This window comes from Naegleria lovaniensis (assembly GCF_003324165.1).
Source record: "Naegleria lovaniensis strain ATCC 30569 chromosome Unknown tig038, whole genome shotgun sequence".
Taxonomy (NCBI): domain Eukaryota; phylum Heterolobosea; class Eutetramitea; order Acrasida; family Naegleriidae; genus Naegleria; species Naegleria lovaniensis.
In genome coordinates this window covers 341,179-356,905 of record NW_025407860.1, presented here as the reverse complement: position 1 = coordinate 356,905, position 15,727 = coordinate 341,179, and the positions used below count along the sequence as shown (strand labels likewise).

At 37.6% G+C, this 15,727-nt stretch overlaps 6 protein-coding genes across 6 annotated transcripts; 3 read left to right on the top strand and 3 right to left on the bottom strand.

The window, feature by feature from the left end:
- Positions 1–111: 111 nt before the first annotated feature.
- Positions 112–2,211, top strand: C9374_009403 (uncharacterized protein; the record flags this gene model as incomplete). The annotated part of the gene is made up of 3 exons (XM_044699587.1): positions 112–248; positions 469–532; positions 775–2,211. 3 exons carry the CDS (start codon positions 112–114, stop codon positions 2,209–2,211), a joined length of 1,638 nt encoding a protein of 545 aa, XP_044544754.1.
- Positions 2,212–2,352: 141 nt separating this feature from the next.
- Positions 2,353–3,187, bottom strand: C9374_009402 (uncharacterized protein; the record flags this gene model as incomplete). Its single annotated transcript, XM_044699586.1, has 3 exons — positions 2,353–2,492; positions 2,566–2,718; positions 2,803–3,187. 3 exons carry the CDS (start codon positions 3,185–3,187, stop codon positions 2,353–2,355), a joined length of 678 nt encoding a protein of 225 aa, XP_044544753.1.
- Positions 3,188–3,770: 583 nt separating this feature from the next.
- C9374_009401 (uncharacterized protein) lies at positions 3,771–6,892 on the bottom strand (the record flags this gene model as incomplete). The annotated part of the gene is made up of 2 exons (XM_044699585.1): positions 3,771–4,451; positions 4,571–6,892. The coding sequence occupies 2 exons, from the start codon at positions 6,890–6,892 to the stop codon at positions 3,771–3,773; spliced, it is 3,003 nt and encodes a 1,000-aa protein (XP_044544752.1).
- A 197-nt stretch (positions 6,893–7,089) lies between these two features.
- On the bottom strand, positions 7,090–8,591 carry C9374_009400 (uncharacterized protein; the record flags this gene model as incomplete). Its single annotated transcript, XM_044699584.1, has 3 exons — positions 7,090–7,337; positions 7,481–8,118; positions 8,401–8,591. 3 exons carry the CDS (start codon positions 8,589–8,591, stop codon positions 7,090–7,092), a joined length of 1,077 nt encoding a protein of 358 aa, XP_044544751.1.
- A 672-nt stretch (positions 8,592–9,263) lies between these two features.
- C9374_009399 (uncharacterized protein) lies at positions 9,264–13,184 on the top strand (the record flags this gene model as incomplete). Its single annotated transcript, XM_044699581.1, has 1 exon — positions 9,264–13,184. One exon carries the CDS (start codon positions 9,264–9,266, stop codon positions 13,182–13,184), a length of 3,921 nt encoding a protein of 1,306 aa, XP_044544750.1.
- Positions 13,185–13,370: 186 nt separating this feature from the next.
- C9374_009398 (uncharacterized protein) lies at positions 13,371–15,575 on the top strand (the record flags this gene model as incomplete). The annotated part of the gene is made up of 2 exons (XM_044699580.1): positions 13,371–14,147; positions 14,283–15,575. The coding sequence occupies 2 exons, from the start codon at positions 13,371–13,373 to the stop codon at positions 15,573–15,575; spliced, it is 2,070 nt and encodes a 689-aa protein (XP_044544749.1).
- Positions 15,576–15,727: the final 152 nt, after the last annotated feature.

The window sequence follows — 15,727 nt, the reverse complement described above, 5'->3', positions numbered from 1 at the left end:
ATCGATGGATGCGTTCAAATCGCCAGGGGTGTTGTATGAAGCGGAAACCATTTCCGAAAATTTTTTTATCAAAAAAAATAATACAACAACAACAATATCCTCGTCATCATCATGAGTGGCTTGCAATTACTGAATCCAAACGCAGACTCTGCCAACATTTCAGAGGCCCGTCTGATAAACATTGCTGCAGCGGGTTCCATTCAAAATCTCTTGAAGAGTAATATTGGACCAAGAGGTACCCTCAAAATGTATGTGTTGATGAGTAGTAGTTGTAGACTCTTAAAATTCTTATATTGGATAACGTACCTAATGTTTTGTATTGTCTCATTGTATACAACAATCCGAATTCAAATTGGTTCTAATCTTGTGAACATGATGGTTGTATGGTGTTGGTTGGGTCATTGCTCGTTTGATACCACATTGATGATACAATCATTTTCCGATATCAAAAATTTAACATCATGATAGGTTGGTGAGTGGTGCTGGTGATCTCAGAATTACAAAGGATGGTAGTATTCTCCTCAACGAAATGGTATGTTTACTTTTTAGACTTTTTTCGTCAATAACGGGTTTTCATGTGTATTTGTTGTTGGTCAACATAATGTACATTGGTGGTGAAAATTAACAATCACCACTTTCGTACTGCTGCTGTCATCCATTCATCAATCTTGTCCATGATTTTCAAATACATTCTTCAATCCATGATTGTCTCCCGTTTCGACATGACATTAATATTCATCATGATTGACATGCCATACTCACACAATTGTGCAGCAAATTCAACATCCTACAGCAGCTCTCATTGCCCGTACGGCCACAGCCCAAGATGATATTACAGGAGACGGAACCACAACAACAGTTTTACTCATTGGTGAAATGTTACAACAAGCAAACAGATATTTGCTTGAAGGTTTGCATCCTTCATTACTTATTGAAGGCTTCTATTTGGCCAAGGCCGAAAGTAGAAAATTCCTCGACACGTACATGGAACAAATGAAACAACGAATTAAGGTCGATCGTGAAGTTTTGGTAAGCGTTGCCAGAACAGCTCTCCAAACCAAGCTCTATCCAGAACTTGCCAATCAAATGGCTGACATTATTGTTGATGCTATCAAGTGTATTCAAATTGAAAATCAACCAATTGACTTGTTCATGGTTGAACTCATGCACATGCAACACAAGATGGACGTGGAAACTAGATATGTGAATGGATTGGTGTTGGACCATGGAGCTCGTCATCCCGATATGAAACGTGAGGCTAAAAATTGTTACATTTTAACATGCAATGTTGGTTTGGAATATGAAAAATCCGAAGTTCACTCTTCTTTCCAATTGAACAGCGCTGAAAAGAGAAAACAACTTGTTGACGCAGAAAGAAAAGTTGTTGATGAACGTGTTCAAAAGATTATTGACTTGAAGCATCAAGTGTGTGGAGATGACCCATCTAAGAATTTTGTGGTTATTAATCAAAAGGGTGTTGATCCAATTTCACTTGAAATGTTTGCCAAGGCTGGTATTATTGCTTTAAGAAGAGCTAAGAGAAGAAATATGGAACGTTTGACATTGGCTTGTGGAGGTGTGGCTGTGAATAGTGTTGAAGAATTGACACCAGAGACTTTGGGTTATGCTGACCATGTTTATGAACAAGTGATTGGCGAGGAAAAGTATACTCTTGTTGAAGGATGCAAGAATCCACACAGTTGTACTATTTTGTTGAAGGGTCCAAACAAGCACAGCATTGCTCAAGTCAAGGATGCAGTGAGAGACGGATTGAGAGCTGTCAAGAATGCTATTGAAGATGGTGTTGTGATTCCAGGTGCAGGTGCTTTTGAAATTGCTCTCCATGATCATTTAATGAAGTATGCTGAAACTGTGGAAGGAAGAACAAAGCTAGGTGTGAAATGTTTTGCTGAGGCTCTTTTGATTATTCCAAAGGCTCTCGCTCAAAACTCTGGATTTGACACACAAGACATTTTAATCAAGCTTCAAGAAAAACATCAAAAGGGACAAATTGCAGGTCTAGAAATTTACACAGGTGACGCCATTGACCCAATTCAAGCAGGTATTTTCGACAATTATATTGTAAAGCAACAAACACTGGAAGCTGCTACTTTTACTGCCACTCAATTACTTTATGTTGATGAGATTCTGAAGGCTGGAAGAGCTCAAAAGCCAAAGACTGAAGAGCAAGACATGGAAGACTTTGAATAAATATTTAATGATTCATTCTTTTATTTATATAATTATTCCAATCTCCATCATTAACACGTTCAGCATTGATTAGCATAGTGCCTTGCGTAATAACAGGTTTTTTCATATTTACAGAACCATCGTTTCACAAGCTCAACCTTATCATTTGGAACAAATTGCATTCATCTCTCTCACGTACTCATCGATTTGAGCAAGTATTATTTGTTTTTGTTCCCTGTTCATTGCTCCGTTCTGTTCCATTTCTTCTATGAACAGCAATCGATCGTTAATTTCTTCCTCAACTGTAGATCATAAATCCCGTTAATCAATGTACGTCACTCATATAAGTTTGAAATCAATTTAAAAAACACTTACTCTCTTCCATTCTACTTTTTTGAGGTTGAGTTTGCTTTGGAGGCGTCACTACTTGTTTATCAATTCTTCCTTTTATAATAACAGAGGGCGTTGATTGTTTTCCTCCAAATTCATTGTATGTCGCCAGTAAATTCTTTTCTCTTTCTCGATCCACTAAACATCAAGCCGTTACCAAAAATCAAGTGTCACACGGATTAAAATCAATTCGTAATAATTCTTCCAGACTCGCCTACTTACCTGTTGCAGAGGGCCTAAATACCTCTCGCTGAAACAGGGACTGGTCAAACAATTTTTTCTTTGTTGTAAATTTTCCCTTATTGGAGTCTGGAAACAAATCCACAGAAGCTGGTTGATTTTTCAATCGGTATGCTCTCAAAGAATCATCCATTTCATGTTTTTTTGACAAGGCAATTCCAGAACTCGGTAAGGATGATTTATTTTTCAATGATGAAAGTACCTCCTTCTTTTGAAAATGAGTGAGTTTCGATTCCGAAAGCATACTCTCGATCAATGATTCTGTATTATATTTCTTTTCTAATTCTCGGGATGTTGCTGAAGTTTTTCGCATTGTTGCGTGTTGATGTTGTTGTGGTTTCGTATTCGGAATGGTTCGTTGTTGCATTTTTATATTTGTAATCGTGTGGCGCCAAATTTGGTATTTTAAAAAAAATCGAACCAAGCTTGATTCCATGTAAAATGAACTCGGTCTCTGTAAAATCCATCATGGAGGAAAATGAACAACTTCGAAATGAAAACTTCTCATTAAGAATGCAGATCTTTCATCTGTCGTCTTCCTCAAATCACTCATCAGATATTGTTGGGATTAAATCAGCATCGTCCTCGGAAATGATTGATTCATCCCAAGTTGTAGAAGAAAATAACAGCAAATTGTTAGAAATTATCAAGAATTTACAACGAGAGATAGAGTCTCAAGGCAAGCAATACCTTAAATGCAAAAATGAAATGCAAACACTGAAAAAAGATAATGAAATGTTGAGGCAAGAAATCAAAACATTAAAGTTGGAAAATATAAAAAATAAATTTGAAAAGGAACGAGCAGAGATTGATAGAGTTCTGTAGGGTGTTGTGAATGAACCTGTGAGCAATACAAAGTACTTGAAATACACAAAATCTCATTATGATTAAACTACACAATGCAATTCATTTCATGAGCGCTTGAAAAGTTGATTATGTTACATAATGTCTTACTCCTTATGTGCTCGAGACTGAAACACCTGAGCGAGTTCATTACTCGAGTCACCCTCTTGCAGAACATGTTTGAAGGCTGGTTTGAAAACGGCCTTTCTCCTTGAAATCTTGGGTTGCATGACAGAAACGTGTTCGTTTGCAACTAGGGCTTTTTGCAGCTTTTCGAGCTCTTCTTGCATTTCTTGCTTCTTTTGTTTTTGTTTTTCTCGTACTTGATGCTTTAAACCTTTTTGAGATCGAGTCATATCGAGCTCTTTTTGAAGTTCTAAGATTCTAGAATTTTGCAGCTCAATCTTTTTGTTTGCTGCTTGAAGTTTGGATCTTTCACTTTGTATTTGCTGACGTGACTGCAAACTCTCCTTTTCAAACTTGTCTTTGAGAGTTTGAACCTTCTCCAATTTGTTTTTCATTTCGAAAAAGTCGTTGGCCCAATTCTTTCCAGCTTTTTGCTTCCATGATGAATCTGTGTCCGAAGATCCTTGCTTATTCGAAGAAGATTGAAGTTCCGATAATTGTTGCTTGAGTGCCTCTTTGTGAATTGTCAATTGTTCCAAATCTTTGTCCTTTGACTTGGTACTCTCTTCATAGTCTGCTTTTATATTTTCAAGGAAATCATCCTTGTCTTCCAATAGCTTTTCCAAGGCTTTTAACTCTTTCTCAAGTAATTTGATTTTGTCCTAAATTGTTAGTAAACAATAATAGCACAGTGACAATGTTCATTAGGTATATAAATGAGCGAACGAAAACACATTGATATAGGTGAACACCGTTGAAAAAGGTAACATAAATGACTTACCTTATGCTTGTCTGATTTTTCTTCGAGGTCAAGGAAGTCAGCCTCCATATTTTCAAATTTCTCCTTCTCTTCTTCGAGCTCGTCTTCTAGACGATCCAGTTTTCTATTGTAGTCCTTCTCCAAGGTTTTTATATTCTTTCGCTCTTCCAATGCTTCGGTTTTATATTTTTCAATAAGACGATCTTTTTTAGCTTCTACTGCTGCAGCTTGGTCTCTAAGTTTTTTCACCTTATCAGAGTACTCATCCAAAATGAAATCTTCTAAATCTTCATCCAGCATTGTTTCATTTTCTGCTTTCTTCAACTGGGTTTTCAGAATGATAATTTCTTCATCTTTTGAAGAAATTTCCTTCTCAAGTTTTACAATCTTTTCTTTGAGATCTTCGGTGGTATCTTCAAGTGTTTCCACCTCTCCAATACATTTATTGAGCTCCATTTCCAAATCTACACATTCTTCGTCCATGTCTTCGAGCTCTTTTTCATATTTTCTCACTTTTTTAGAGAGTTGTTTGTTTTCCTTTTCGAGTCTAGAGATTTCTCGTGAGTTGAACTCTTCTTGTGAACTAGTTTCAGCCTCCAAATTTGCGAATTTTCTCTCAGATTCTTCCAATTTTTCCTCCAAGTCATAGATTCTTTCGTTGAGTTTACCAATCATTGAGCGATACATCTTGTTGCTTTCAGTTAATTTGTCGAGGCCAAACATGATTTTTGCTCTTGCTTCGGACTCTGAAATATTTTGGGCAAGCTCTTGCAGGTGTGCAGTATTGAGCTTGGACTCTTCTTTCACGTTCTCGAGCTCTTTCAATAGCTCGTTGCGTTTTTTCTCTTCTTCTGTTAGCTGCTCTCGCAACGATTTAATTTCCAGCTCAAGTTCTTTGGTCTTGTATTGGTGGTTGCTTTGCAAATCTTCTTGCTTCTTGCTGGATGATTCCATCAATTCCTTCGTGCGATCGAGCTCTTCTTGCAACTTGGATCTCTCTTCCTTTTGTTTTTTCATGTTGCTTTTGAGGGTGGTCAGCTCTTTTTCTAGTCGTGTATTCTCGTTTTTCATATTGTGTATCTCAGCATGATGCTTATCTTTCAATTCTTCAACAAGCATTTCCAATTCCACTATTTTTTTAGGTGGGAATTGTGACTGGCTGCTATTCATGTCACTGAATTGTTTTTCTAATTTGGTTATCATGGCCTGTAATTGCCATGCACTTTTTAAAGTATTGGCATGAACTGAACCTGAAACTCGCGTCTTGATTAAAAATCCAAATAATAGAGATGAAAATGATTCTTCATAGCTCTGTGGAGAGGAAGAGCAAGTACAAATAAGAGTGGTCTTTGCATTTCCCCCAAAAGATTCGTGAAGTATTTGTGTGAGTGTATTGTTGGAACATGCATTGAGGTTATTTTGAGGTTCATGCTGCTGTTTAGCACATAGAGTTTGAATGAGAGACGAAAATGACGAGGAGTGAGCGAGTGAGTCACGGTCACTTCCAGTAGCAATTTCCACACAGTTCAATAAAGAGTGCCACGATTCTTCAGTGTCAATGTCTGTGGCCACAACTTTGATGGATATCACAGTGTGGCATTTCGTCGCATCCAAGTTCATTTTCGCCCTACACACCTGTTGAACTTTTGTTCCAAATCGTAACAGCTCCATAAATTCATCGTAGGATCCAACACAAATTTCAGAAAGATGATGAACGAACAGTCCCTTGTAAGGAGAATTTAACAAGTGTCTCTCTGCATGATTGGGCTCTAATAGATCATATATTTTTTCTTCATATACCTCCATCATGGCAAAAGAAACCTTGTATTCCTTTCTGTTGGCATTTGGTTGGTCGTTACTACTTTCTTCCTCAATACTCTCAAACAGGTCCATTCCGATTCTTGGAACGATTCCGTATTCGTGTTCTTTTTTTTCCAAAGAACCTCCAATCAAACAAAATGTTTTTCCTGAATCTTTGGTACCATAAACCATCATGTTGTGGTTCATTCCCGAGAGGAGATCCTTGATGAGTGAGGAGCCAATGGCTGCTTGATACAGCGCTTCCTGTGAGGCATCACCCTTAAAAACTCGGTCAAATTCCATCTTGCTTGGAAGAGGCTCATCTGCAGGCCAAAAGGTCTTTACGGACTCTTGGGATGATTGCTGCTGAACTACCTTAATACTATTATTTCCTTCAACTACAAATAATTCTTGGTGTTGATGGCTTTGGCTTGTCGAATTGTGGTTGTTGCTTGTCGTTGAGGAGGATCGTTCCCTTGTCGAGGACAATGAAGGCTTGAATCGAACCACAACTTTGGAACGGTGCGGGTGCTGTGAGGACATTTTTTTTGTTCATAAGTGCCTTATTGAAGAACAATGCGAGTGTGTGTCTTGAGTAGTAGTTTTTTTTAACATTGATCAACACATCTAAATTACATGGGATTGGCATCATCACGAAAGAAGATGTAGAGCCTTGATATGAATGGCCTTTCTTCTCACACAGGATGCCTGATGTCTTGTGGTTGTTAATTGTCACACAATTACAAATAAGGCTGACAAACCTCGTCACACAATCGAGCAAATTCCTCTCTTAAAATCTTGTTTTCAGCGACTGGTCTTGGTTGAGCGACACGACAATCGTCATAATAGGCACCACTCTTTCCTTGCACATCAGGAGAGCAAGCCAAGTGAAGAGTATTTTGTGATCCTTGTTTCACATTCTTGAAGAAGAGTAATTGCATGAGCCCAAGAATGATGGTCATGTAGAATGGAGCCTCTCGAACCAATCCTGTTAAGATATTGTGTACACAAAATAATGAAATGTCATTTAACATTTGATCACACGATTTGGGTTTTTGTTGTGTGATCAATGACGTTCAAAACAAAGTGTCGATGATAATATAACATCTCTTTTCACGCTCACACACTTACCTGAACGAATAGCTCCAGGATGGCAACAATTAATAGTAATCTTACAATTAGGATTATTCTTAATTCTCAGCTCATGAATGTTATATACCTGATAAATATTACACAATTTTGTGAGACCATATTGCTTATTCGTGTCAATATAAGCCATACTCGAAAATTTGGTTACTGGTTTCTTGACATGATTCAACAAGGAATAAGTCTTGGTTTGCGCATTCCAAAAATCATTATCATTCACAAACATGTGAGCCATCGATGCCACAATAACAATTCGTGCACCATGTGGGTTCTTGTCCATATTTTGCCACAATAATTCAATCAACAAGTGATGACCCAATACATTCGCTTGCATCATTTCCTCAAAACCTTGTTTTGTGTATCGAATACTATTGGTGACACAACCAGCGTTATTAATTAAACCATCGAGAGTGTCACCTGTTTTGAGAAATTCTTTGGCACATTCTCGAACACTTTCCAAATCATTCAAATCGAGTCGTAAAAAGTGAAGTGAGCCACCACTCACATGAGATGAACCTTGCACTTGATCACGAATGGTACGAATCATCTCGAGAGTTTTATCTTCAGATCGACATGCGAGATAGACTTTTGCACCTTGTCTGTACAAGACTTGAGCCGTGTAACTGTTTTCGTGTCAAATGATAGGTTGTGTGGTCAGTCATTTCATGTGCAATGTGGTAGTACACGTTGGATTGATAGGGTGAAAGATGGCAAATTACACAACAATTAAAGTGATCATGTGGTTGTTCAACAATATATATTACCATCAGAAAACGAATCCGATCAAGTCATTGAAGTCAATCAACGTGTCATTTAACCAATCATCATCATCATGATGATCATCATTCATTTTAAAATATTCTCCCGAGTCATCTTTCAACACTGCTCTACATTCATTCACTCACCTTCCAATACCACTCGTTGCACCTGTCACCATAAAGACTTTTCCATTCAAATTTTGTTCCTCTCCATTCGTACTTGCTCCATTGATCACAAAATAACGAAGAGCAGCATACGAAGCCACTAAAATAGCAGACGCAGCACACACATACGGATGCTGAGAGAGAAACGATCCATCCAAAAGACTTTGTAACATTTTTTTTTCTGCAAGATCGTGCTTAAATGCAAGGACAGCATTCATGAAATAATTTAAGGTTGGGTTGTTAGAGAGTCAAGTTCTTCTCGCTCTTTGAGGAAATATTCTGCCAATGTGAATTCACAGTCTTGTCAACTTCAACCGATTTTGATACCTACCTTCAGAAAATACATGCCAAAAACATTCCATGTCGAAATGATGTGATAGATAGTGAGCCTCTAATCTTGAAAACCAACAGTACCAAAAAGTCTCGCCACATACGAACACTTCGCTGAATGCAAACCTCGTTTGCGTTTTGCTGTTTTGAATTTTATTATCACCTCTCAGAATAAAAAACACATATCGTCATCAACAACGATCCCATTGTAACACACAACAATCCATAAATCATAAAACAACAACTAAAATCAACATATATTGAACGCGGATATGAAATCATTACAACATTTCAGCAAGGAGAATTTCAAGCAGGAATTAAACTTACCAACGTCGACGACGAACAACCAACATGGTGCTGCCGATGGTCAATCCTATTCGTTGAACCATTCAATAACAAAATCTCACAACTTTCCATCGCCGTTACCTCGCGAGAGGATGAATAACAACACCCAACGATCATCATCAAATTTATCAAATTTTGAAAATAGTTCAATAACACCATTCCCATCATTGATGTCCATAGAATTACCACAACAAAGATCATCATTATTCAAGTCATCGTCATCGTCATCATCATCACATATTCACACCTTGCAAGCTACATCCTCTTACATGACCAAGAATACACTATCATCACAAAAAGATTGCTTCCCAATGATGAGAAAAACTAGAGCGCAAACTAGCATGATGAAAAACAGAGAGCGAAGAATAATATTATTCATCATCTTCAACGTGTTGATTTGTGTCTTTGTGGCCACAACGCTTCTATTTCAGTTAATGCTCAAGTTCAATCCAACGTGCACACTCGGTCGTCCACAAAGTGTCCTGACAAGTGACGTCCCTTCGTGGCTACCGCATCATGACGATCGTGGCCACACAACAACCGTTGTCCAGGCTCTTTCGCTTCAACCACCATCAGACACTCGAGCACTATGGGATGTTCTTGACCCCAATAAGAAAAGCTGTGGTGTCAACGACATTTTGGTTGCGAATGGAACAGCTTGCATTCCCTCATTGAGATCTTCACAAATTCGGTTGACCATTTCGTCAAAAGCCATTCTCTCATCGCAGGACAATTCGACAGGAGAGATTGTAACGGCCACGATCAAGGATCCAACTTTCATTGCTTTCTATGCAGGTAATGAATCGAGATTATTGTATCGATTTAATATGACAGGTGTCAAAGAGAGTTTGGTCTTTCAATCTTCATTGATACAAAATCGTACCGTTTATCAATTACCAAACCAACTACCATTAGGCGTTTATTCTTTTTCATTTGAAGTCATTGATTCCTTGTACTTTGTAGTGAATGGTCTTGTCATTGAAGAGGCATTGGCAAGTGTCATTTCCATGGAAGATGTTGCTCAAGATCCAAAAGGAAAAATAGGAAACATGTCCATTTCTGAGATTCATAAGGTCACCAAAGATTTGAATTCCATTCCAAACTCAAAGAAGGAACAAGTCATTGATGCCATTGCAGAGACTTTTCAAAACTTTACAACAACACTGCCAGCCAATGAAGGTTTACAAATGGTTGAAAGTTTGAGAATAGTGACCAATGATTCCAATTATGTTTCCAAAGATTCTCGATACAGAATTTCAGAAATTATCTCACGTTATTCCAATACCTTATTCACCAATGATACTTCCATCGTGTCCTCTCAAACCATGCCTCAACTTGCTCGAGATCTTGTTTCAGTCGCTTCCAATATTGTCAAGCTTGTGAAGAATCAACCAATACAACAAGCAGAGAATCGTTTCATGATCAAACAGAATGCTCATAAGGCCATTCAAAATACGCTCTCTCTGATTGCTCTTCATCAGAATTCAAATTCGGAAATGGTGTTTCAACAACGACGATTGGAAACTGAAAACTTTTTAATGATACTATCACCTCATTCGGTTCAATCTGTAATTTCCATTGATTCCAATACTTCCCTAAGTTTACCTTCCAATCCATTAGTATTCTATGATTCCATCAAGATGAACCTCATGGGAAATATTTCATATGGTTTGATCAAGTATGAAAACGATGAGGATCTCTTTCCAACACAATGGAAAGTAATCGTTTCAGAACGAACAAAAGATCAAACAAAGACTACATCATCATCACCACCCCTCCTAGTTCCAACACTCATCTCTGCAGCCTCTCCCATTGTACAATTCAGACCTCTTCTCAATGGATATTATCAATCTGTGAATGGACTCTCTCAAAATTTCAATATATCCTTTCATGTCCAAGAATATTTATGGTTGAATCAAACCAAACTGAATGAATTCTTTAATAATGAAACCCTCGTGATGAATACGAGCAGCACAACAACGACCAGTTTCATGACCAAACGTTACAAGTGTTACTATTGGAATGAAACACTTACTCAATGGCTTTCCAATGGATGTGAGACGTTTCACACGCAAGATTCTCCCTATGTGATTTGTTCGTGTGATCACACCACTCGATTTTCTGCCTTTGTCGAGTTTTCTATTCATACTCAAGAACATGGATTGAATGATTGGTGGAGTGGCATTGCCTTGACCACATTGATTATTGACTCGTTATTCCTCATTATGATTTCCTTACTTGTCATTGTACTCATGGTTTGGCGAAAGAGTTCACTTGTGAAGAGTCGATATCTTACACCGTATTTGGCTTTGAGTGCCTTATGGATTGAGAGTTTGATGAGTGGAGTGATATCCAAATCCTTGTTATTGAAATTTGGAACTGAATTCTTCTCGTCCTCTTCCTCCTCCTCCACTGTGGATATCCAATGGATGAGTAATATCAGTAGTGTAATTTCCACCTCCTTGTACGCAAGTGCTGTATGGTGTTACATGATCATGTCGTTACGATATTTAATGCATCGCTATTTTTATGAATGGATGATGAAAGCACTCGAGTATAACAAGAAGGATGCCTTAATCAAGTACTTGTGTATTCTGAAACGACAGTCTGTATTGATCATCTCGAGCTTGGTATTTGGATTTTGTATTGCTTTGTATTTTTCCATTTTTGTCATTTTGAGAGGTGTTCAAGTGTTGAGTAATATTCAATTCACACAAGCTGCTTCTATTTCACTATTTTTGATCATGCTATTCATGACCTTTTTCATTGTAGCAATTTATGTGGCTGATGTTTATTTGGATTTTACAAACAAACAAATTCGAGATGAATTAGTCGATATTTCTGAAGAAATGATTTTGGTTGAAAAGGAACAACAACAACAACAACACTTGGTAGACTCTTCTATATCTACCTCGTCGACTACCTTGGACAAAACATGTGATACCAAAACCTCTAAAAATCCATTGGTGAATTTATTGACACGTCAGCCACCAACAGTTAAGAAATTGATTCAATTAATGACAGTGAATGACAAACTCATGTTCCGTGCAGAGGTCATCTTTTTCTTCTTGGGAATGTCATGTTTCATTGTTTCCTATGGTATCGGATTCTCTACCATTGATTTGAAATTTTCATCCAATCTTGATTCACCATCCAATGATTCCAAGTTAACTCTTTTAGATGCCATTGGATTACTTTTTGAAATTCTCATGACCATTTTCTTTATTGCTGCCTTTGGAGGTTTTGCATGGATTTCGTCTGTAGTGATTCAATTGCGCAATGGTCACTCAAGATTCCAACAATTATTGAAACCACAACCCAATAATGAATCCCATCAGAAACAGCATGTCTTGACCAGTGAGGAAATTGACACTCTCTCAGAAAAGTATGAAATTTACAAACTCTTGAAAAATCGATTTTTACTCAAAATCTTTCGACAATATTGCAAATTGGAAATGTCTTTGGAAAATTACATTATTTGGATGAAAATTGAGAATGCAAAAAAGAATTTGGGAGATTTGTGGTGTCATCCTTCATCACCCTCAGATACAAGTGTCACTCCATCATCACCTGGTACTATAACGAATACATCCTCGAGTCAGGAAATTCCTCCATCCATCATGACGAACACAACAACCCATGGACCTCCCAATACCATCATGACTGAAACAACACATCCAGTCAACACTGACCACACCACTAGTACGACGAATGAAACCATTCTCCTCTCATCCAATGATTTAGAACGATGGAATCAACTCATTTCAGAATTAACACAATGGTATCATCTTCATATTCAAGATCATGCAGAAATGGGTGTGAACATTAGTGGAGGAGCCAGACGTAAATTTATGGGAATTTTACAATTGTTGGAAACTTCTTTCACACTTGCATCAGATTCGATGCGAATTGAAAAGAAGACATTATTGGCCATGAAAGAAGACTTGTCCAGTGCTTTGGAAAATGTCACCAGTGATATCATTTATAACTTGTTGGACACGTATGCGAGATTTATCGTCTCTGAGGAGTATAAATTGGTGAAGGAAATTGCAACAGAAAAGGAACGACTTTCATTGTCCATTTTCAAGTAAACTTTTTTCCAAAGTCTCCGTGTTGAAAATTTCAACTCTTCTAATTCGTTGATACACCTCCCACACAAGTCAAACATCAAAAAAAATATATTTCCAATCACTGATTCACGATCGTCTTCATCACACGCTCTTTAAAATACAACAACAAAATCATCCACCCAATAACCACTCAACATCTTTCCAACCATGGGTCAAACACCTCCATCCTCCTCCACTCTTTTACCAACCACAGGAACAGGAACAACAACAAATCGTGTCACTCAAAATATTGAACTACAAACGAAACATCAAATTCCGAATGTGGGTGGTGTGGCCGGAGCAACTTTGATTGCATCCACGATCAATTCCATGTCCTCGGGCGGTGGCACTTCTTCCAATGTCACACAATCAGCAACAAATCCACAACAACTTCAACCCGTTTCAAATTATTTAAATAATGTTTCTCTGTATAATGCAAATCCAAATTTGGGATATGCTAACACTCCAACGTCGGATCCGTTTCGATTGGTCATTAAACAATTTGCTGACATGTTGAGACCGTCTTCGTTGAGTGTATCACCAGTAGTGTCCACACAAGAAGGATTTACAAGTGTGGCATTGAAATTGGATGAAATTGCAAAAATTCATGAAGATATTGTCACCAATTATAAGAAGTATTTAAGTTTGTTGGAATTTTCTGGTGAACAAGAAAAAGGAAATGTATTATTTGGATCAAGTTCTGCGAATTTTGGTGACGAGGATGGATTTTCCAATGAAGCGTTTGAAAATATTGTGAATGGAATTAAAAATCATGTGACATGGGCAAAAGAATCCATTGAGAGTTTGATTGCAGCTTCTGAAAATTTCGAGAGAAAGAGTTTGAAAGGATATCATGCTCGATCGCTTTCATCTTCCATGTCTGGAGTTGCTCCATCTTCGAATACAACTGTAACGATTGATTGGTCGACTATTGCTAACAAGAAGGTAAGTATGGGTGTGAGTGTGTGTGAAAATGACACTCATGTGTGTTCATATATGAATTATTCCAAAATGTATTTTCACGTTAACGGAAATTCATTCAATGTCGGTGATCTACATCTCATTCCTAATGGTATTCAGAAATATTTTGAAATACGAGATGAAATTGAAATTTTATTGACCTTTCATCTCGAAGAAATTCGAGGATATAGAGACATTGTTGAAAAATTGAAAAAATCAGAAGCCAAAGGAGAAATTGTGGAAGTGAGTGTCATTAGCATTCTAATGCCAGATGAGTTTGGAGCTGGATTTTGGAAGAACAAGTGTGGAGAAAATGTATTTTCCATGAAGAAGAATGACTTTCTTGACATTATTGATTTATTCTTTCAACAATTGAAAGATCGTGTGAAAAAGATTTGGGTCGAAGACTTTTCTCACATCATTGATCCAACATGTGACAATGTTGTTTCAATTGTAGATTTTAAACATGTACTGCAATGGTTTGGACCTTTTGGAACAAGTTTCTTTGTGCCTCTCGACAATTTTCTAAACATGAAACATTTCTGGGGAAGTATTTCTGCGATGGAAGCTCAAATGATTCTCGATTCGGCAGAACCAGGGTCATTCTTGATTCGTTTTTCAGGGACAGACGCTGGTAGTTTTGCCATCACTGTCGTCGAACAAGAGAGTAGTGATAATTTGAGTGTTGGAGATGAAGTCACACATTACAAACAAACGTTACATTTTCAATTGACACGAAAACGAGAGGATTCCAAAATGTATTTCACATTGTGTGAATCAGATATGGATCAAAAATTCGAAACGGTAGATGCTCTCATCAAACATTACCGCTTGACATTTAAATATCCATTTGTGAATGACCAACTCAAATTGAAAGCAATTGAACCAGAAGAAGAGACTGACTTTTTAGGATTTATCAAATCGACTCCACAATTGAATCGAATCGATGCAGAAGATGATACCAGCTTTATTGAATACAGAGGAAGAATTCCACAAAGCCTCAAAGAAGCACATGAACTGCAGCGAGCCAAAATCATTGGTGGAAACAACAAAAAAGGTTCTTCGTCCTCAGGAAATGTCACTCCAAAATTACCTCATTTGCAAAAAGTGTTATTTACTGGACTGACGTCAAATCAAGCGTCGTCAACCATTTCCACACCTCGTTCCTCTGCTTCTTCCTCGAGTGGTGGTGCCACAGGTGGTTCCAATACTCCAACTTTGGTTGGTGGTGGAAATGGCACAACCACTGGTAGTGATAAGGGTGGATTAACATTGTCATCGATCACTCAGGTCAGTACGTCCACACCTGGAAAATTAGCAACATCACCACAAGATTCCAATCCAACCGATCCTACTCAATCCACTCAAAACACGGCAGTGAATGTGAATGAAATTATTTTAGAGGAAAAGTAAGATACAAAGATCGACCATTCTGCTCCTTTTTATATCTGCAGAGTTATGATGTTCTCATTTACAAATTTTCACAACACTGATCATAGCATGATATATACAATGAATAATTTTATTTCCTAGTCACACAAATGTATATGAACAATGGAAATGCA